Genomic DNA, 21198 nt, shown 5'->3' on the forward strand with positions numbered 1-21198 from the left:
TCCTGACCTGAGCTTGGCTGATTCTGTCATTCTCGGGGCTTACAACCTTCTCTCCCTTTATTCCCATCTCCCCCTATCCACCCATATAACATCTTCAGTCTTTTTTTTTGTTTTGTTTTTCGAGACAGGGTTTCTCTGTATAGCCCTGGCTGTCCTGGAACTCACTCTGTAGACCAGGCTGGCCTTGAACTCAGAAATCCGCCTGCCTTTGCCTCACAAGCACTGAGATTAAAGGCGTGCGCCACCACTGCCCAGCATCTTTTAAGAAAAAGTAAAAAGGCCTAAAACTTGATTAAGTCAAAGCATCTTTACAAACTAGAGGGTTTGTGACTCAGCCATTCTGTTTTTCAAGAATGCTGAGGTTTTTCATTCATTTTAAGGTTTCTTTCTCTGTCACTTTCATTAGCTCACTTAGGGAAATGAAATACAATTGGAATTCGTTCCATTCACCCTTCTCACTGAAGCCAGTGTTAATGGACCAGTGTGTAAGCCTTTCAAACTTTCCTATCTGGAGGGCTGGCTGTCCAGGTGTCTCAGTCCTTCCCCCAGGGAGTCAGAAGTTTGCTGAAGCTGAAACAGGCAGAGAGCTCCCTGTTGGGAAGGGAGCTTCCTCCAGACTGTCTGGTGGGCTCTAGGGGGTTTTCATAGGGTGCCCCTCTTAGTCCCCTGCCCCCCGCACCTCCTCTTCTGTTTCAGTTTCCTCATTCCCTCTCCCATTACCTCATCTCCTGAGCCCGATGGATGGCCCCTTGGCCCAGGGAAATAACAGACAGGGAGATAGAATCCCAGATGCACAGTAAGGATTGTCTCTCAGACAGCTGCCAGGAAGTTATCTCCTTACCTCCAAGCTTTTCCCTGACTAGCTCCTTCCGGATTTCCCTCATTCCCCTGCTGTGACGCATGTGTGGCTGCAACCTTGTGACCTCGCAACTCTTGAGTGTTTTAAGGACTCCTGCCATTGACGCTAATGCTTACTGCTGTCCAGCTCCATACACCAAAGTCGCCTCGACATCAGTCAAGTTCACTTTATCTCCACTTAGTAACTGATAATACAAAGGAAAAAAACAATCAAGAGCACAGATTGAAAGAGCACTGTGGGACTAGAGAGATGGCGCAGTGGTTAAGGGCACTGGCTGAAATTCCAAAGGACCCAGGTTCAATTCCCAGCACCCACAGGGCAGTCACTGCTGCCTGTTAACTCCAGAACCAGGGATCTGATGCCCTCTTCTGGCCTCTGTTGGCACTGCATGCACTTGTTGGAGACTCGTTGCTCTTGCAGAAGACCTGGGTTTAGTTCCTAGCATCCTGTGGAGTGCTCACAATCATCCTGAACTCCAATTCCAAGAAGGATCTGACATGTTCTTCTGACCTCTGTGGGCACCAAGATCATATACATGGTGCACATTTGTACATGCATGTAAAACACTCATTTGCATAAAATAAAAATAGTCTTAAAATGAATGAAAAGAAACACAGGTAGTATTTGCTGAAAATTCAAAGCTTCTTTGAAAGCTTCTTTGAGAGAATGATATGTGAAGGCCTGCTGTGAGAATTTTCACCCTGGCCAATGAATAGCAAGCGCAAAGGCCCTGGGTACAGTGTGTGCTCGGTGTGGGACAGTGAGGTGGGCAGTGCGAGTCTGAAGGGTAAGAGATGAGATCAGGTCCGAGGCTGGCTGGCCAGCAGGGCAGGGGACCCTGGAGTGTGGGCTGGGGAGTGACTTGACCTCACTTAAATTTTCTGGCTGCTTCGACAGACACACGATGAAAGGGTAGCCTGGAGGAAGGAGTTCATTTATATCATATGTTACCATCCCACAGATCAGGACTGGCCAAGGTAAAGAAGAAATAAACACCCATCAAAATTTTTGTCAGGGCTGTAATGAAGAGTCACATATATGAATATAAATAACAACTTTATTTGCTTACATCCTTCTAAAACATTTAGAATCAGAGTGGCTTCTTGAAATACAGCTTTGGCAGTGAGTAAAGATCACAATAAAGAATAATGTGCCTCAACTTCTCACAGGAGATTCTTAGTGAGAGATAAAATAAAACATAAAAACCATTAGATGAGTCACACAAGCTGTTTTCTGAAGTTCCTGAAACTTCGGATGAGAAGGAACAAGGACAGAGGCTACACAACGCAAACACGGGGCTCTCCCCAAGCTCAGGTCCCTGGGACAGGCGCTTGGCAGGGAGGCGGCTGAAAGCAGCTGCAGTAATGTCCACACACGCTTCCCAAGTGTTTCTTACTTCTCTAACAGATTGCTCATCCAAATCTAACAATGCGGTCTCAAGCCCTGAGAGTTTATTTGCTAGGAAAGAACCCAGAGCTCTGGGCATATTGCACAGTGGCCACATACTCTTCCCGTGAGCTACAACTCTAGCTGGTTTGCTTCTTTGAGACAGGGTTCTACTATGTTGCTCGACGCCTTGACCTCGCGGTTTTCCTGCCTCGGCTTCCTGAGGGACTAAACTCAACTTGCTTGCCTACTTTCTACTCCAACAGCTTCGGCTTCTTTGGCTTCTTCTGTCTTTTCTTTGCACAGATTTCCAAGGACAATCCCTAAGAACAGGAGCATTCCTACTGTGCGGTTGGAGGTGAACTTGTCCCAGCAGTCCTCGGCTCTGTGGATATCTACAGTGTAAATCTGAAGGAAGAGCACGGAGCTACATTAGGATGCATCCTGCACTGGAGACAGCACAGACGTCTCCTCAGGGGAAACAGCTTAGCTTTTAGTTACAGAACTTAAGCTACAGTAAGTCCTTACTTACTATATCTTAACTATCTTCTAATGCAGAAAAATGCAAACATTTCTTAATGGGGAATCAGTCAAGCTTTGCCCTAAGAGCCCAAGCTGTGAGAATGTCCAAGGCAATAATTCACTGTTCTGCCTGGTTCTAACCACAGGCTGGACTTCTCTAGTCAAAAACTATGAAATATTCCAACGTCCAAAACAGACACAGAGGCTGGCCACTGCATGTGGCTTCTGTGACAAATCAATCAGGATTCAGGTAACTCTGAAATGACTGTACATAAGCACCTTCAGGCTACATGACTAAGACAGACATGACCCACGTGAAGTTCATGTTTCAATTTGGGTCCCATCCCTAAGACATATCTTATGTACGTGTGTGTATCGAAAACTTTTTTTTTTAAGATTTATTTATTATATGTACACTGTAGCTGTCTTCAGACACTCCCGAAGAGGGTGTCAGACCTCATTACGGGTGGTTGTGAGCCACCATGTGGTTGCTGAGATTTGAACTCAGGACCTTTGGGAGAGTGGTCGGTGTTCTTACCCGCTGAACCATCTCACCAGCCAGAAAACTTCTTAAAAAGTTTAAAATCAAAGCCTTCTAGGCTTAAGGACTTCAGGAAAGGGCCTCCACTTGCCCTTGGAAAGACCTTCCTTCCACACGTGAACTCATGGTGGCCCCTGCAGCTAACATCCTTGGGTTTCAGCCTTATTTTCTGCAGCAGTCTCTCAACTGAGAAAGACCCTGCACATTCCTGGCTCTCGCTCACTAAATGAGGGAGACCCTCTCAGGTTACTATGACAACCATAGATGTTCTGCCCATGTACTTCTAATTCCCTCCTGTGCTCACAGGGGATCCGGAAACCCAGACCTAGGTCCAGCCACCCAGGTCAGACATGTTCTTTTCCCCCACACCAGCCCTGCAGATAAACCCAAGCAGCCACATTTAACTTCCTTTCCTTCTTCCCTTCCTTTGTGGACAGGGTCTCACTGTGTAGCTGAGGCTGGTCCTGAATTCTGGATCCTCTTGCCTCAGCATCGCTGGCGCCAGGATATGAGCACAGTATGCCACATGCCCGATTCGCATGAACTCTCTCTTTTCTATTAAGATGTTAGCAGACTCAAAATCAGGATTTCCTTTTACATAGCAGGGTGGCCAGGGCTACACTGAGAGGCTATCATTAACAAAAAGGAAAATTAAAATAGTGTCCTGAGGACCACAGATGCCATTTATAACATCTCTTGGGCCACATCCATTTTATAATACTTACAGACGCTTCTGCATGTCCCCCCCTTTGCCACCTGATACTTTAATGTATACTTCTATTTAGACCAGAATATGGGCCTTGTAGAGCTAAGTTCTCAGCTCTCAGCAAGGGGTTGAGTCTGTCTCAAGAGAAAAATGGCGAAACCCTGAAGAATTCTAGTGCTTGTGTGAGGCCATGGAGCATGCGTGCTGTGTACCTGACTAGCTTCCTTCCAGTCTCGCCTACTCTGAAGCACACGGTGCCCAGTGAGCTGTAAACACACTATCTAAGCACAGGCTGTGAAGACCTCTTTACTCTGGTCAAAGAGCGCTTACAGCCCTGCTGAGAAACCTGCAGCCACCGAGCCGGCTGAACTTAGACTTGGTTGACTGTTTTACAGGTGCTCTATGCAGGTTTCCCTATAAGCCTGGGCGTGTGGTGCTGGGTAAACATCCAGAGTACAGTTTTGTTTTCTAGGCAGAACTTGGACACACATAGCATTTGCTGATGGTTCTGTTGCTGTTTGGGTGCTGGGACTTGAACCTAGGGCCGAGCCTGTGCTAGGCAAGCTCCCTAACTCCCTAACACTCACCGTTTTGTTTTCCTTTTGAGACCAAGTTTTATTAAGATGCCATGGCTGACTTTGAACTCATGACCCTCCTGGCTTAGCTTCCTGAGACACCGGAATTGTAGCCTTGGAATCGGTTTTCTCTGGCTGCCAGTGGTTCCCACACCAGTGACACTCATGTGCATCACAGTGCACTTGCAGGGTCAGAGGCCAAAGCAAGGGAGCTGGTTTTCTCCTATCACGAAGGTCCTGGGGAACAAACTCAGGCCATCAGACTTGGTGGCAAGCACCTTCATATGTCTGGCCACCTTCTTCCTCTTCCTCCTCCTCCTCCTCTTCCTTCTCTTCTTCTTCTTACTATAGGTTTATCAGATTGTTTTTGGACTAATAAATTCAGGACTAATAAATTCAATCTATAACCTCTAGAGCTAAAGATTTCCCAGACATATCAGAAGTAATTTCACAAAAATCAAAGAAGAGGAAAAAATCTCCACATATGCTTATGTTCTTTTTCTCTGCATTAACAAGGTTAATTTTGTTTGTTTGCTTATTTAGTTGTCTGTTTTTTGAGACAGGGTTCTCTGTGTAGCCCCAGCTGTCCTGGAATTCACTCTGTAGACCCGGCTGGTCTTGGACTCACAGAGATGTGCCTACTTCTGCCTCCCGAATACTGGGATCAAAGGCCACCACACCCGGCAATACTAACTTTCTGATATGACAAGTTGATGTGGAGGGAGGAGCAATTCAAAGCACACAAACCAAGCTGTTGTTTTAAGAAGTTTCTTGCCTAGTGAGCAGTGACTATTTTGTTTTAATAATTTCCATAATTTATACTAGGGAAAACGGAGGGAGAATAAGGAAAAGGTCCAACCTGGTGAGCCAGGTGGGCTCCCACCGCAGCCACAGCAGCATAGTAGGGGACGGTCTGACCACTGTTGGCTCCCGCCAGGCTCAGCGCTCCCACCATGGCAACCCCAAAGCCACTGAGCCACTGCCTGGTGTTCTCCTTGAACAGCAGTGCTGTGGACTTCAGGCCAATCAGAGCATCGTCTTTCTTGTCCTAATACCAGGAACAGAAAAACGTGTTTCGATATTTAATTCAGCAGTACGAAGATCACATTTCTTAAGTAGTCAACTTAGCCATTTTAAATATATATACAAGGTCATACAACCAACACTGCTTTCCAACCAAAGAGCACAATGTTTTAAAGACCATGGAGACACACCACAAGCTATGAAACCGAGAGATGCAGGACAGATGTGCTCTACGGAGCACATCACTTCCTCACATGGAACAACCAGAGGGCTCCCTCTCTGCACTGCTCTGCTACTTACGGAGCACATCACTTCCTCACACTGAACAACCAGTGGGCTCCCTCTCCGTGCACTGCTCTGCTACTTACGACCCGATCATGATTTGGGGTTAGACTTTTACGTTAGGACTAAAATTAACTGTTTACCTCTTTATACAATTACTATAATTACTATCATATTATTATAATTAACAAAGTTTATCTTATTTTTGAGACAGTCTCTCCATGTTCCTTGGAACTGCTATGTAGACCAGGCTGGCCTTGGCACACAGAGTGCCGCCTGCCTCTGCTTGCTGGGTATTGGCATCTAAAGGTGTGCACCACCACACCCAGTTTCATGTCTTATTCTTGGCTGAGCTCCATTCTCCTAGAGTTCTCCATTTTGTTTCCCTCCAGCCTGTATCACAGATGCATAAAAAACTCACTGCACAGCACACCCACTACTACCCACTCAGCCCAGCAGATCCCTTCCTGTCCAGAACTGGGTACTGATGGCTCTGTTGCTCTCTCTCTGTCTCTGAGGGAATACGCATGCTTGCCCACACATACTCACAATAAATAATAAATCATCTTTTTTTTAAGTTCAAAAATATATCTCCACTAGACACACAAGTGGCTAACTAACTGTGTTGGGGGCATTGCTAATCATTTCACACAATGTGTTTGATACAGCATCACTTCACACTCACTAGATAAAGACAGCATTTGTCAACTGCTCCTAAGCTGGCAAAAGGATAAACATAAACGGTCACGAACCAAGAAAAGCAGAAATGAAGCATCCCAAACGAAGCTCGCAGGAAGTGCTAAGAGTCTGGAGGATGTGTGCTTCTTTACAGCAACACTGACTCTAATTTGTGTGGCAGCGAGTGTCCACATGTCTGCCATGGGGACCCAAGAGCTGAAGTGACAAGCACCTGTGCTCCCCCAGGTGAGTGCTGGGAGCCAAACCCTGGCCCTTGAGGAGAGCGGTAAGTGCTCTCAATTGTGGAGTCATCTCTCCAGATGCCCAAGAACAATATTTTGAAGTTTTAATGAGGAGAGTATTTTTTAAATTGTCAAAACTCAGGAAGAGCTTGGTTTTCCAGAATAGATATATCATTATATTTAAAACAGTGATCCCATTCCAAGTCAAGGAACTATTTGTCATACTTCAAGTAACAATGACAAAGAATGGATTAAAACATGGGGAGTGATTATGCTTAGGACCCTGAATCTGAGGCTGTGACGGAAGGACAGGAGTTCAAGGACAGTCTCCTGTGACATGAGACCCTATCTCAGACACTAAAAACTAAACTAACTACAAAAAGGAAATGCTTATTTCCACCCTGCCTAATATGGTGATTAGAGACAAAGACAGAAAGGCGGAGCAACAAAAAGTACAGAACATGGAGACCGTCTGGGCCTGAATTTCAGCTCTGCTCCCTACTACCCATGGAACCATGGGGAATTTACTCATTTAACTTAAAATATTCCTTCGGTGCAGTCTGTTAGAGAGCTATCAGCATTAAAATGGTGCCAGGAACATACTAAGTGCTAGTTAAATGCTTGTGAGCAATCAGCTGAACCATTGAGTAAACAAACAGAAACAGGAACAGAAAGCCTGCTGGACTAGGGAACTGTGAGTGATCTTCCTTTTAGGAAAATAACAACGTTCGTTTTAATCTGGTTCTTATTTTAAAGTCTCTGTGCATGTAATCCTATATCTTAGGGGGCAGAGGCTAGAAAGCTAGGAGCCTGAGGTCATCCTTGGCCTCAGTAACTTCAAGGCCAGCCTGGGTACCATGAAATGCTGTCTCAAAAAAAACCCAAAAACAAAAAACCACTAAGACCAAAGTAAGCAAACAGGGTTCTTAGAAAACAGCAGCAGCTAAGCTAAAGTTAGGAAAAATATCATTTCTTTACCTGGTGGGCATAAATAGTATCATATATCAGTGTCCACATAACTCCAGAAAAATAAAGAGGCAGGCATACAGCTGGATCACAGGAGCCCTTGACAGCAGACCATCCGAGTAATGCACCCCAATTAAAAGTCAACCCTATAATCGTGACAGGAGAAGAGGGAAAAAGAGTGCATGTCAGCTCTGCACAGGAACATAGGGCGGGGGGCTCAGCATAGGTCACAGGCTCACTATAGTCAAGCCTGCTCCACTGCTCTGCCCTTCACAGAATCTTTTCTTGTGTTGGTATTTATTTGATTCATTTTACAAAGTAACAGACTAGGCACAGGAAGTTTAACTAATAATTAAAATAGGGTAGCTAATAAAAGGATAATACCATTTAATAACTTGACTTGCCAGTTATGGGACAAGAGTACAGCCATTCTACTCACTCCTCACTCACAAGCACAGCCTCTTTGTGCTCTGTAAGCCCCACACGCTGGCAGCCGCTACATCTTATCTGCAAGGCTGATCACTCCCTAAGTCCAGGCTGCATGCTCAGTTCTCTAGTGGATACTCGGCCTTCAGATCTCTCAGCCCCTGAGACACAGTGTCTCAGGCCACTCTGCAGAAACCCTTTCCCTTTTTTACACTGTCTGTTCCCCTTCAGAATACCCTTCCTCTCCTTTGTGGTCCCACCACATTTGTGTTTGTCACAACGTACTTCTATGGCCTGCCTGACTGCTGTCCTCTAGTCCATAAAAATGATGACTGTGTTTTAGTTCGTTTATCTTCTGAGTACCTACCTGGTGCAGTTCCTGGCACGAAGTACTAGTAGGGGTTCAATAACTGTTAGGAGAAACTATACCAGCTTTAGTATGTTAGCCTGAAGAGAGGAAATGCCTGTACTCCCTTTACCAAAAGATTCCCAAATCAACCAGAACACTACTTTCTACATTTAAAAAAAATGAAAGAGAGAGAGAGTGAGAAAGAGAGAGAGGAGAGGGAGAGGGAGACGGAGAGAGAGCGGATCAATATCCAATGAGGAGATAAATATTCCATCACACTACCCCACAAGTCAAGTCCTCATTTATTTCAGGAAATGTCTTTTGATTCTTTTATTTACTAGATAAATGGCTCACAGAATTTGAATCAGCCTAGGAGCAATTTGGAATGTCCTAGCAACAGGAGGGATACAGAAGTATCCTTTCCTTCCATGAGAAACATTTCTGTCTCGAGCACTTCTGAGTAATGCCGGTGCTGGGGTGCATGTGGAGGATGCTTTTGAGCCACGACCAGTCTACTAATGGAGGCAGAGAGACTACAGACATATTGTGTTAAAGTGTCAGAGTGGGAGCTCTTGAAGCTGTCTGTCCACCTTTGCTTCTCAGGTGCTTCCTCCCTCACTTCTGAATTCCATAGGATATTCTCATCAACCACCTTTCATATAGAGTTTTAAAAGGCACTCTGGAAAAAAATAATAATCCTGATAATCTTAATATGTAAGATTTCTTAGCCAATGAGAATAACTAATTGAACTCCTTTAGAGTATGAAAACTTGTTCTTCATAAAACTTAATGGTTAACCTGACATTCATGTACACACACACACACACACACACACACACACACACACACCCTGTACAGGATATAAAAACATGGCAGGCAGTGTGAAGGCACTTACCCAAGGCCAACTGAGGCCAAAATGTGATTCTTTTCATTAGTGGGTAGGTGACGACAAGAAGCAAGGACGCTGCTCCCATTGCTATGCTGGAAACAGAAACTACAGGGTTAGTGTGTCATTCAGAAATCAGTAAATAGTTTCAAGTCACTAGTGACAATAATTGCAAGGTATTTTTGTTTAGTAATATTTTTGTGAAAAATGTTCCCTAGAGTTTGACTTTTCTACTATAGGAAATGATTACAAAAGTACTTTATATGCCACAAAAACAACTAAAAACAAAAGCTAACATACACAGTACTTTTGTGAACTAGGTACTACTGTAAGTGCTTCAACTCTGTTAATTTATTCTATGATCTTCACTAGGCAACAGGCAGTTTTAATCTCCTTCCCTTTTGCAGAGTGGAAACTGAAGCACAAAGCAATGAAGGAGCCAAGTGTCAACCAGCTCATCCATAGGATAGGGAGACTCAAATCTTACAGCAACCTGGCTCCAGAGCCCACCCGGTACTGTTAGCAGCCCCCAAACTGTTTGCAAATTCCAATGTATGCAAGAAACCAAAGTGTGTGTGTACATGTGTGTATGCATGTGTGTGTACGTGTGTGCCTGTGCATGAGAGATGAGATGTGACCCTAAGAAGTGGTATCTTGCTTTCTGAGACAAAGGACTCATCGGAACCTGGGCTTGTCAACCAGGAGAGGCTGGCTGGCCAGCAAGCCCCAGAGATCTGCCTGCCTCTGCCTCCCCAGTGCTGGGTTCCAAACACACCCCATCCCTGACTTTACAGGGGACTAAGGATTAAGCATACTTATGTGGCAAAGACTTCGCCAAGTGAGTCATGCCCGTAGCTCTCCACGTGTCTGACTGAGTTCATCAGACTGCAGAGGTTCCCTGCATATACAGCAGGCATTCTCAGGAAAGAGAAAACAGCAGATAGGCACACACACCTTTAATCCTAGCAGTGGGGAGGTTGAGGCAGGAGGATCTCTGTGAGTCTGAGGCCAGCCTAGACTACAGAATGAGTTCCAGAACAGCCAGAGCTACATAGGTGAGACTCTGTCTTGAAAACACAAAACATCTATAAAACAAACAAAAAAAGCAAGATAAAATAGCCAGGTGGTGGTGGCACACTCCTTTAATCCCAGTACTTGGGAAGCAAAGACAGGCGGATTTCTAAGTTCGAGGCCAGCCTGATCTACAGAATGAGTTCCAGGACAGCCAGGGCTACACAGAGAAACTCGAAAAACCATAAATAAATAAATAAATAAATAAATAAATAAATAAATAAATAAATGAATAAATAAAATCGCCACAGAAAGGCTGCACAGAGAAACTCGAAAAACCATAAATAAATAAATAAATAAATAAATAAATAAATAAATGAATAAATAAAATCGCCACAGAAACATAAGATGTTCTGAGGTTCCTCAAAGTTCATCTGACACAGGCTTTCATGCTATTGAAGCTGCTGGGGCCTGGCATGACCAGGCCTACTCTACAGTGCAATACTTTTGTAGGTGCTCTCTGCTCTGCCCCGCTCCTTACTCAAGAAGCACTCTGAAAACAGCCTTCTGATGTTGTGTCTATTTACGATCTCCAAGAATGGGTCCTCATATTTTTCTCTTCTGCTATTTTGACTGGTTACGGGCTCTGGGAAAGACACAGTTCCACTTTTGCTAACTGAGCCTAACCACTTCTGCTCCCAGGTATACAGCAGTACTAGGCTGTGTGAGTGTACGTACACATATGGTTGCACACACACTTGAGACCCCAGGGATGTGCTCTGTGTCCTATGAGGAGCACCTAGAGCAAACTCTACAATACTTCAAAGTGAGGCTGCTCTTGGCTGCAGTGCCCTGGAGCAGATCTGACAGCAGGCTGAGATCCTGCACCCTGCTGACTCCCAGGTCCTTCACAGGGGTCAATAAGCAGATATGTAATAAAGAGAATCCCACTTTATCCCCACATTTTACATGCTAGAGGAGATATTTTACACACCACCGTGAAACCACATCTGATGTACCTGTAGTAGTTCAAACACAGGAGAACGCCCAGGGCCAAGGTCAGCTGTCCCCCAAGGAAGACGAAGGACTGGAAGGTTGAAATGTCTCCAGCAGCAATTGGGCGACTTGCTGTCCTCGTAACCTCAATACAGGAAAACAGACACCTTAATTCACATAGAAATTCAATTGTTCATTAAACAGAAATTAACAGATGCTCCATGGGCTACTGAGACAGTTCAGGGCTGGCACTTGCCTCCACTCCTGATGACTTAGAACCCACACAACAGGAGAGAAAGGCCTCCTCCAGGTTTACTCTGACTTCCTCTCATGGGTGGTGTTTCCTTCACACATACAAATAAACCTTATTTCAAAATTAAAGTGAGGGCTGGAGAGATGGCTCAGTGGTTAAGAGCACTGGCTGCGTTTTCAGAGGTCCTGAGTTTAACTCCCAGCAACCACAAGGTGGCTCGCACCATCTGTAATATAAAAGGGATCCGCTGCCCTCTTCTGGTACAGACTTACACACAGACAAAACCATGTTAAAATGATGGGCCAAGGCAGGCACTTAGGCACAAATATGAACAGAGTGAAATCAACATTTGAAGTGCCATTAGTGGTGGCACACACCTTTAATCCCAGCACTTGGGAGGCAGAGGCAGGTGTATTTCTGAGTTTGCGACCAGCCTGGTCTACAGAGTGAGTTCCAGTCGAAAAACAAACAAACAAACAAACAGAACTAGCACTGCGTATTTAAATGGCTTAAAGTGGCTGTGAAGGGCTAAGTGCTGTGACACTATTCCCACCCTCACCTCTAAACTAACAGCATCTTCCCAATCTAAATACACAGCCACTCCGCTCAGCAAGTGCACGCCAGCTCCCATGCACAGGCTTCCTCTGGAGGGAGGGAACTGCAGCAGATACTGAGTAAAACCAATGTCCTGCTCCGAGAAGGGGAAGCACTAAGCCAGAAGTCAGCGAAGAGATGAGCCGATGTGGCACACGGGAGTGTTCTGCCACACTACTGAATGGGTGTGATGTTAGGCTGACTATGCTGAGATGTTAATGGTAAATTTGCTGGGGGAGTGGGGACAGTGCTGTTAAACACACCAATGAAATGTGCTGTGATTATACCAAATTCAACCACAAGATTATAGTAAGAAAACTTCAGTGTTATTGGAAATTAGAACTTGGGATCTGGGGAAGTCTCACACTGGAGTCAATGCTTCTCATCTGATGGTAAATTGTTAGCCCAGTGTCAACAGACATACAAACTCAATACGCCCCAACAGCAAGGCACTCGTCAGTTGATACAAGCAAGCTATTTACTAGTCAGTGCATTAAGCAGTTCCTGAGCCATAACCACATTACTGATGGGGTAACATTGCCTACAGGAGACTGAAACAAGGGTTACAATTAGCCTGGTATCTTTACCTTACCCTTTAATCCAGACTCTTGGAGAAAATGGAAAAGGTTGGCTGGCTTTCCCATCCTCCCCTCCCCGCACTCCTCCCTCTCCTGTAAAGACAGGGTTTCTCTGTGTAACCCTGACTGTCCTGGAACTCACTCTAAAGACCAGGCTGGCCTCGAACTCAAGAGATCCACCTGCATCTGCCTCTGCAGTGCTGGGATTAAAGGGATGTGCCACTATGCCTGGATGGCTTGATTATTTAATGAAGCCTGTTCTCTGTGATAACTACATTTAAGAATATGGAAACCCCATATGCTCTTATCAAACCTTCCACTGATGACATCCTATATGCAACCACAATTTTACATCAATACAGCAAGATCTATAAACTCTTCCTCCAAGGATCTCTGTTTTCCTCGGGAACTGATCACTCCCCCTGCTCCCTACCACTCCTAACACCTAGCGACTGTCTATGCAGAAGTACATGGCTTGTAATCCTTCCAGGTTTTTTCTCTTGACATAATCCTCTGAAATTTCATATTGTTGCAGGGATTGCTTGTTTGTTGTTGCTGTTGAAGTTTTCCATAGTATAAGTGCATCAGGGATTATTTACTCAGACAGTAAAGGATAGCTGGATTGTTCCAGTTTGGAGCTACTACAAGCAAAGCCATTACATTCATATGGAAAATGTCACGTGAACAGTTTTTATTCCTATGGATGAACGCCTAGGAGTGTACCCCATAACCTGGATGGTAGGTGTGCACCTAGAGTAAACCAACAAGCCAGGCTCCCGCCTGACATCTGGTGAGTCCCTGACCCCTTCCCATCAGCAGCACGGATTCTGCCTGTGGCTACTGAGCCCTGGCACTGTTCCTCACTGCAGTCCCCCAGTGTGTGTGTAATATCTTACTGCAGTTCAAGTCTGCAGAGTCAAAACGAACGATGTTCTGAAGAACATGTTTATGTTGCCTGCGATCTACGCATCTCTGCTGAGATAGCTGTACGTACATGTTAATCAGATTTCATCGTTTGGTTCGGAGAGTGTTTTTATACTGGTATCCTGGTAGGTATATGGTTTCAAAATATTTGCTAGTGCACATCTTTAATACTTTTAAAAGGGCCTCTGATATATAAATTGATTCTTGTGAAATCCAATGTAGCTATACTTCTTTTTATGAATTATACTTCAGTGTTTGTCTTCCAATGCATTTAAGAGTTTCAGACGTTCTTCAATGTCTGATGATGACACATCTCATGGGTTTGCTTAACCATGTTATTAGGCACTCACTTTCATGAAAATGTATTTATGCCTTTTGCCAAGTTTCAGACATTTGGCTGTATTTCTTTCTTTTTTTAAAAAAAGATTTATTTTTATTTATTTTATGTGTATGAGTACACTGTAGCTGTATAGACAGTCGTGAGCTATCATGTGTGTGGCTGCTGGGAATTGATCTCAGGACCTCTGCCAGCCCTGCTCGCTCCGGCCCTGCTCTCTCCAGTGTAATTCACTGTTAACTGTTTTCAGACGCACCAGAAGAGGGCGTCAGATCTCATTACGGTGGTTGTGAGCCACCATGTGGTTGCTGGGATCCGAACTCAGGACCTTCGGAAGAGTAGTCAGTGCTCTTACCCGCTGAGCCATCTCCCCAGGCCCTCAGCTTTATTTCTTTAGGCATTTTTCAGTATACCTGAAATCCAAATGTCTTGGGTGTCTAGGAGCCTATCTCTTTCGTTGTTACTCTACTTGTATTGGCGTTATGCTTATGTCTGTTCATCACCTCTGTGCCTGGTGCTTAGAGGACCCTGGAGAGGGTGTCATATCCTCTAGAACTGGAGTTACAGATGGTTGTGAGCTATCATGTGGGCACAGAGACCTGAACCCAGGTCCTCTGAATGAACAGCCAGTACTCTTAATCACTGAATCATCTTTCCAGCCCCTCTGGTCTCATTTTAACCTTGTTTTAGTTGGGGTTTTGACAACTCTTCGGCAAGGGGAAGGAGCTGTGGATACTGTCTAATTATTTCCAGGTGGAATTAGCTCACTCTTGCTCCTTGGCCTCTATGGCTCCTGGAGTAGGTGTCTGTCAGTGCTTGGCTGTGGTCTGTGTCCATTTGTGTCCCCAGGTTGCTGGCCTCTGTAGTTCCAAGACTGAGATATGTGAGGCAACGAAGAATCCAAAAAATTCCCCATGCTTTTGGGGGCTCCTGAGGCTCTGCCATCTTCGCTTCTACTGTCTCTTGTGTTGTTTTCTATGTGATAGCTGGAGTTCTGGCTGTACTCGGCGAGAAGAATAAAGGCGAGCATGTCCAGTCCATCTTAGGGGCAGAAGTCAGATGTCTGAGCAGTGCTAACGCAGTAAAGTGAGACTCTGACATGGTCTTTAAGTCAGATAAAGCAACTCACATATAAAGTTTCATTTCTTCCTCAAATTCCGTACTTTCCAATCTCAAATCTAAGATTGGTTTTGAAGGTAACTGAGAACAAAATCCTTTTCAAATATTTAACCTCCAATTCCCATTTCTATAAATAAGCATGCTGTTATTTACAGATGTGCTAATTTATAGCTCCCCTTTTCATCTTCTGTAGGCCTTATATTGAGCTTTTAAAAAAGGAACACTGAACTACTTTAAACATGAATCTGAAGCCTCATTCATACGGAATGCAGAACGAAAATTACCCAGGAAATGGGAACATGCAAATCAACTTTGCATTTGCTGGCCAATCAAACAGCTCCGATGTCTGCATAGCACGGAGGTGCTTAATCACATGGCTTCTGGCACCTTCCATTCCATCCTGCTTCCAGACACACACACACACACACACACACACACACACACAAACAGACACACATGACAGAGAAAGAAGGGGGGAAGAGGAGGGAAAGGAGGCAGGGAGGGGACTGTTTAATACAGTTGCTTATACTTTTGTGGCACAGAAGAGACTAAATATAAAATTGAGGATAAAACAGGACCCCTGTAAGACTGCCTCAGAAGAAGAGCTCTGTGGTAACACTGGGATGGTGCATAATTTAAAGCGTATACACTGAAGCTCTGGAACTTTCCACGTAGTAGTTTTTGACCACTGCTGCTTGGGTACTGGAGCTGGAGAGTAAACTGAGGGTGGGGGCTGTGGTGGAGCCAATGCTGATGTGCCTGTGGCCGAGGTTCACTTCACTAAGATCTGATTGAAGGAAGGATGACATTTCTCTTAGATATGAAAAGGTTCAGGTCAGTTTCTAACTGCAGTTCCTACCTTTAACTTCTTCACCCTTGTCTCCCACATTTTAAATTACTTGTAAAACTCCAGCACACAGCTTGCCCTGTGGTCACTCTTCTGCTGAAAGGAAAGTGAGAGGCACTTCTCACCAGTGGCTACTCAACTGGCCGCCTTCCACGGTGCATTTCAGTGGTATTCGTGTGATGTCATCAGGTGTTCTGAAAAAATGAGAGAGGCCTCTCTGTTCCTTCCCAGGGTGAAACTACCTTTTTATCGAAGTCACGGTCCCACATGTCATTAATAGTACAGCCTGCTCCACGCATCAGAATAGCTCCAGTGCCAAAAAGTGATAGCATGTACCAGTCTGGAAAACAGCCTGGGTCAGCAGCCAGACCAATGCTCCAAGTGCATGGCAAATACAGCAGCCAGGTTCCTAAACAAAACCAAAGCCACACATAAAACAAAGGAACAATTTAGGTCAGGTAAGTGCTCCATCTGCTTAGTCACCATCTTGCCGTCTGCTGCTGTGACAGCCCCCACAGCATGGGGAAGAAGGGTTCCTTTGGTGTGTTCATCCCCATCAGTCCATCAAGGCAGGAACTTGCCTCACTTAACTGGTTTTCTCTACCACCCAGGACCATCTGACCAGGGTGGCACTGTCCCCAGTAGGCTCGGTGCCCCCACATCATTAAGAAAAACACCTCAGACATAGTTGGAGGCATTTTCTTAATTAGGTGGCCTCTTTCCAGATGACTCTAGCTTGTGTCAAGTTGACAAAAATGACCAGCTCACCCTTGCCATCCTCCCCCAAAACCCTCACTACCCAGCACAATCACCACACCCAAAGTGCATAAGCAAAGTGACAGGGGCTGTGGAACATCTGCCTGGTGCAGCCAGGACTGAAGTCTCCACTGAACAGCCCTAGGCTACATGGTACCCAGTGTTTCCTGGGCTACAAGTCTGTATTACAACTATGTATGTGCTCACTTACTGACAGGAGCCGGCAGACCAGCACTTGGGAGGGGCAGATACTCGACACTAAAGAGGCTGAAGGCAGAAGTCTCAATTTCATCTGAAAACAGGGAAAATGAACACCTACCTCACTGAGTTAATGAGATGACAGTATTACGGAGGACAGTTGTGAAAACAGGACTTGGGGCTTACATGAGCTACAGGCACTCTACCATGGAGCTATACATGAGTCCACAACTGGAAAGGATTGATCAGCCTATGTTAACATATATAACATAGATGACTACAGACATGGTTTTCTCTAACTCCTGAAGTAATAATATTAATATTTCTTGAGCCCCTGTTATAGGAAGACACTGCTCAAAGCATGGACTATGTGTTTATGAATTCCAGGTACACAGCAGTTCTGTGTCAGGAGCCTCCAGGAAACACTGAGGGTTCTTACAGTAGACAGAAAGGCAAGAGTTCTTCCTATCACACTAACTTCAGCTGGATGATCTGAGGAGGATGTCCTTACAGGCTGTCTGAGGAGGATGTCCCTATAGGCTGACTCTGGTGTTTGGACAAGTGGCCCCAATGGTGCTGTCTGGGAGCTTCAGAGGCGTAACCTGAGAGAGCGTGAGTCTCTGGAGGGAGGCTTTGGGAGTAAGATGTTGCCATTGTGGGTGTACTGTCTGTGGCTCACGATGTGAACTCACAGCTTCTGCTCTGGCTGTGACTGGCTTCCAGGCTCCCTGCCATGATAGACTCCTACCCCTCTGGAACTGGGAGCCCAGCCTGGGTCATGGTGCTTTATCACAGCAAGAGAAAGGTAAGGAATGCAGAGACTGACAGATGGAGGCACAGTTTGCCCAAAGCCACAGTGTTAAGATAGAATTCTAAACCAGCAGTCTGGCAGAACCTTAAGTCAAAAATTCCTTCTCATACCCAAGTCCCAACCCCAAGAAAACCCTACTTCTGTCCCCACTGATTGCCGGGGCATTCCTTTCTGTCTTCCCTGTGACACTTTCATTCCTTACAGTTATTCTGTGAAGAAAGGTGCAGAGGTAGTGAGAAAAGCCAAACAGGTTGTAGACAGACATGTTTATTATAAAAATGGAAAGAGTCTCTGGAAGAAGAAATAAAATAGTCATATTCCGAATGGGATGGGCAGGGCTAAATGCCTGTAGACTAAGCTTATGATTCTCTAATGACATATTTCCCTTAAGACAACACGTAACTGCCTTGAAGAAGGAAACACACTGCCAACCTGATGGAAAGAGTGCCACCTGCTGAAGCTCCCTGAAATTACATCAGTTGACTGACCAGTGATGTAGCCTGGTGGTAAGTCACGTGACTAGCATATGGAAGGCCCTTTGAGTCCCACTCCTAGTACTGAGGAACAACAAGAAAGCTTTGTTACTGCCTTCTAAAACACAACGACTAATACTGCTCTATGAAAGAAATTAGATATAACAGCAGTACAGCAAAACATTAACTGTATCACTGTCTTACAAGACATATACATACATATACATGTATATATTCACACACACACACACACACACACACACACACACACACACGTATATTAAACCAGGAACTCTACCATCAATTCCACATCTGCCACATGGTCCAAAACCATTCACTGAATGAATTTTACCCTGTAATTGTCTTAATTAGAATCAAAACATGCAGGCTAGTATCTTAAGGTACTCAACACAAATAACTACAAAGGTAAGCTTCTCTAATCTCCACTTTTGACGTGATGGTGACTAATGCCTCTGGAGACCTGATGTTCAGGCACTATGGTCAAAGTATTTACCATGTGTACATGAATGTTAATGCTAACTTCATAAAGTCAACATTAGGACATTCCTTTTATAGAGAAAGAAATGAAGGTGCAGAGACATGAAATAATTTAACCAGTTCCTCCACTGGATGGAGCTGAAGGTTCAAATCCACAAGGTCTGGCTCAGAACATGGCTCACAACCACTTTATAGAGTCCTGTTATGTGGCAGGATGTACAACCACTAGATGAATGATGTTTAATTGTGAAAACAAAAACAATGGCAGCTGTTGATCTGTCCTGCATGCCTGCAAGTCTCTCTTGTAGCTTTGTCACCCAGAATCAAAGAACAAGATTATAAACTGCTTGTGGAAACCCTGAATTACACAACACCCGAATAATGATGGCAGGCTCGCCTTTCATTTAATAGGCATCTATACTCTAATCTCTCATTGCTGTGCTCTGGTGCTTAAATTCCACACAGGGAGCATTCACATCTAGAATATCAACAGTGACACCTGGCTGCTGCCAACCTACCTCCTTGTCACCTGGGCGCTGAAGCAAGTCCCAGAGTCTGTGGCCAACCTGCAGTACAAACCAAGCCCTTGTCTCATACAAAATAAAACAGGTCCAGCCAGGCATGGAGGTGAGTGCCTACAGTCCTAGCAACTGGGAAATGGAGGCAGGAGTTCAAGGCTGGCCAAAGACACATATGGGACCCTGTCTGAAAACAAACACCAAACCCAAACGGGGCCCTGTTGGGGGTCTTGGCTTGGTAAAGGCATAATGATTTTGGCATTTTGATGTACTTCCATACACTGAAACTGTACATATCGACATTTAAGTTAGCTAGAATTCAGTTGTTTCCCTCTTTCTCTGTCCAATCTTGTCTCCCACTATTTCCTACATCTTTCCACGGTTGTAGGTCAGGCTCCTATTCTTAATGTTTCAGCACGAAGTCTGTTTGTTTGTTTTTTTATTTTGGAATATATAACCCAGACTGGCCTGCAGATTGAATCAGTCCTCCCACCCCAGCCCCTCAGCTTCTTGGACGTTAGACTATAGATGAGAGCCACCATATTTGGCTACTCTTGGATTTTGAAACTATTTCTCCAAGGTCTCTCTATTCCTCTGTAATACAGCATTTCCTCTGGAGTATTGTTTCTTCAGTTTTTCGAGCACTGGAGACCCACAGTAAGTTCTTTTATCCTGTGCATGATCTATACCTCTGATACTTGTTTTCCATACTTTCCTAGGTCATCAACTGTCTTTTCCAAGGAGAAACAAATTCTTTCAAAGCTGGTAGTTTTCCTAGCTCTTTCTGTCACTAAGGCCGGGTGAATTCATCTACTACTCCGGGCATCCTTTTACGAACTAGACAGAAGCCTTCCGTGCAGGCGGTGCTTATATTGTATCACAGGTGTCAATAGTACGTGAGTACTTTGATGAAAAAGAGAAAAAGGTCATAGAGAGGATTGTGAGTTTACGTTGACGGGCAATCCGGACGCACGATACTCTAATTTGTAACTGGTGACGAGGGGGAAAAAAGCCCAGTATCAACACTACTGGGGTCCTTCCGGTCTTGCGCTGACGAGGAGCCTTAATTTTAATAGTCTTACTCACATGCCCCTTCGGCCTTACATAATTGGAGGCAGAATCGAAAACTAATGAATGCAGAAATGCTTCAAAACTGCAAATCAACAATCAAAAGCTTCGAGAAAGCAAAGGAGCGTCTGACCCCATCTGAATGGTCTAGGAATGGTCTGGAGTTTGTGGAATGGTCTGGGAATACATGTTTATCAATGTCCGCCTCTGGGACTCCGGGGTCAGAGCGTGGGAAAATCTGCGTGTCCCTGACTAAGGTCTTGACCGAGAACCGAGGTGACTGGCCCAATGGGTGCATCGCGCCGGCAGGGAGCCGCAGTTCGTGGGCTCTCGGTTGCAGGACCTGAGCGTGCAGCCGCGGACATGCTCGCCAACAGACGAGCGCGCAGCCCAGCCCGCCCCACTCACCGATGGGCTTGTCCAGGCGCATGAGGCGGAGGTAGGGCTGCAGCGGGCGGGGCGCCGCGTTCACTACGGCCGCGGCCGACAGGCTGAGAGCTCGCCCGCGCTGCGTCCCGGGGGCCGGGGCTCGCCAGTCCCGCGGGCCCGAAGCCCCAGAGGTGCGCGCCAAGGCCAGCGGGAGTCCGCGCGGACCTCGCAGCCACGCGGACGGTACGGCCCGCAGGCCCCGGGATAGCCCCGCGCCTCCCAAGCGCAGCATGGCGCTAGGCTGGACGCCGGTCGGTGACGTCATCTGGGCGACTGGCCGCGAGCAGGCATGCGCAGTGGTATCGTGTTAGGTGGATGCAGGCGGTCCCTTGGTTTATTCTGTATGT

At 45.5% G+C, this 21198-nt stretch overlaps 1 protein-coding gene across 1 annotated transcript; it reads right to left on the reverse strand.

The window, feature by feature from the left end:
• Positions 1 to 1896: 1896 nt before the first annotated feature.
• Positions 1897 to 21100, reverse strand: Coq2 (coenzyme Q2, polyprenyltransferase). The gene is made up of 7 exons (XM_031336983.1): positions 20831 to 21100; positions 16343 to 16509; positions 11472 to 11593; positions 9451 to 9536; positions 7793 to 7926; positions 5449 to 5637; positions 1897 to 2653 (listed from the first exon to the last, which is right to left on the reverse strand). The coding sequence occupies exons 1-7, from the start codon at positions 21081 to 21083 to the stop codon at positions 2480 to 2482; spliced, it is 1125 nt and encodes a 374-aa protein (XP_031192843.1). The 5' UTR covers positions 21084 to 21100; the 3' UTR covers positions 1897 to 2479.
• Between the last annotated feature and the right edge of the window lie 98 nt (positions 21101 to 21198).

This window comes from Mastomys coucha, unplaced genomic scaffold, assembly GCF_008632895.1.
Source record: "Mastomys coucha isolate ucsf_1 unplaced genomic scaffold, UCSF_Mcou_1 pScaffold22, whole genome shotgun sequence".
NCBI classification, from domain to species: Eukaryota; Metazoa; Chordata; class Mammalia; order Rodentia; family Muridae; genus Mastomys; species Mastomys coucha.

Bases quoted from the DNA above. Each gene is read 5' to 3' on its own strand.
- Coq2 (XM_031336983.1), bottom strand. From the start codon at position 21,083: ATGCTGCGCTTGGGAGGCGCGGGGCTATCCCGGGGCCTGCGGGCCGTA. The intron at 5,638-7,792 runs GTAAAGAAATGA...TCCTGGTATTAG, and splicing joins ATACTATTTATGCCCACCAG to GACAAGAAAGACGATGCTCT. The intron at 2,654-5,448 runs GTTGGACCTTTT...CTCTTCCTTCAG, and splicing joins GAGCCCACCTGGCTCACCAG to ATTTACACTGTAGATATCCA.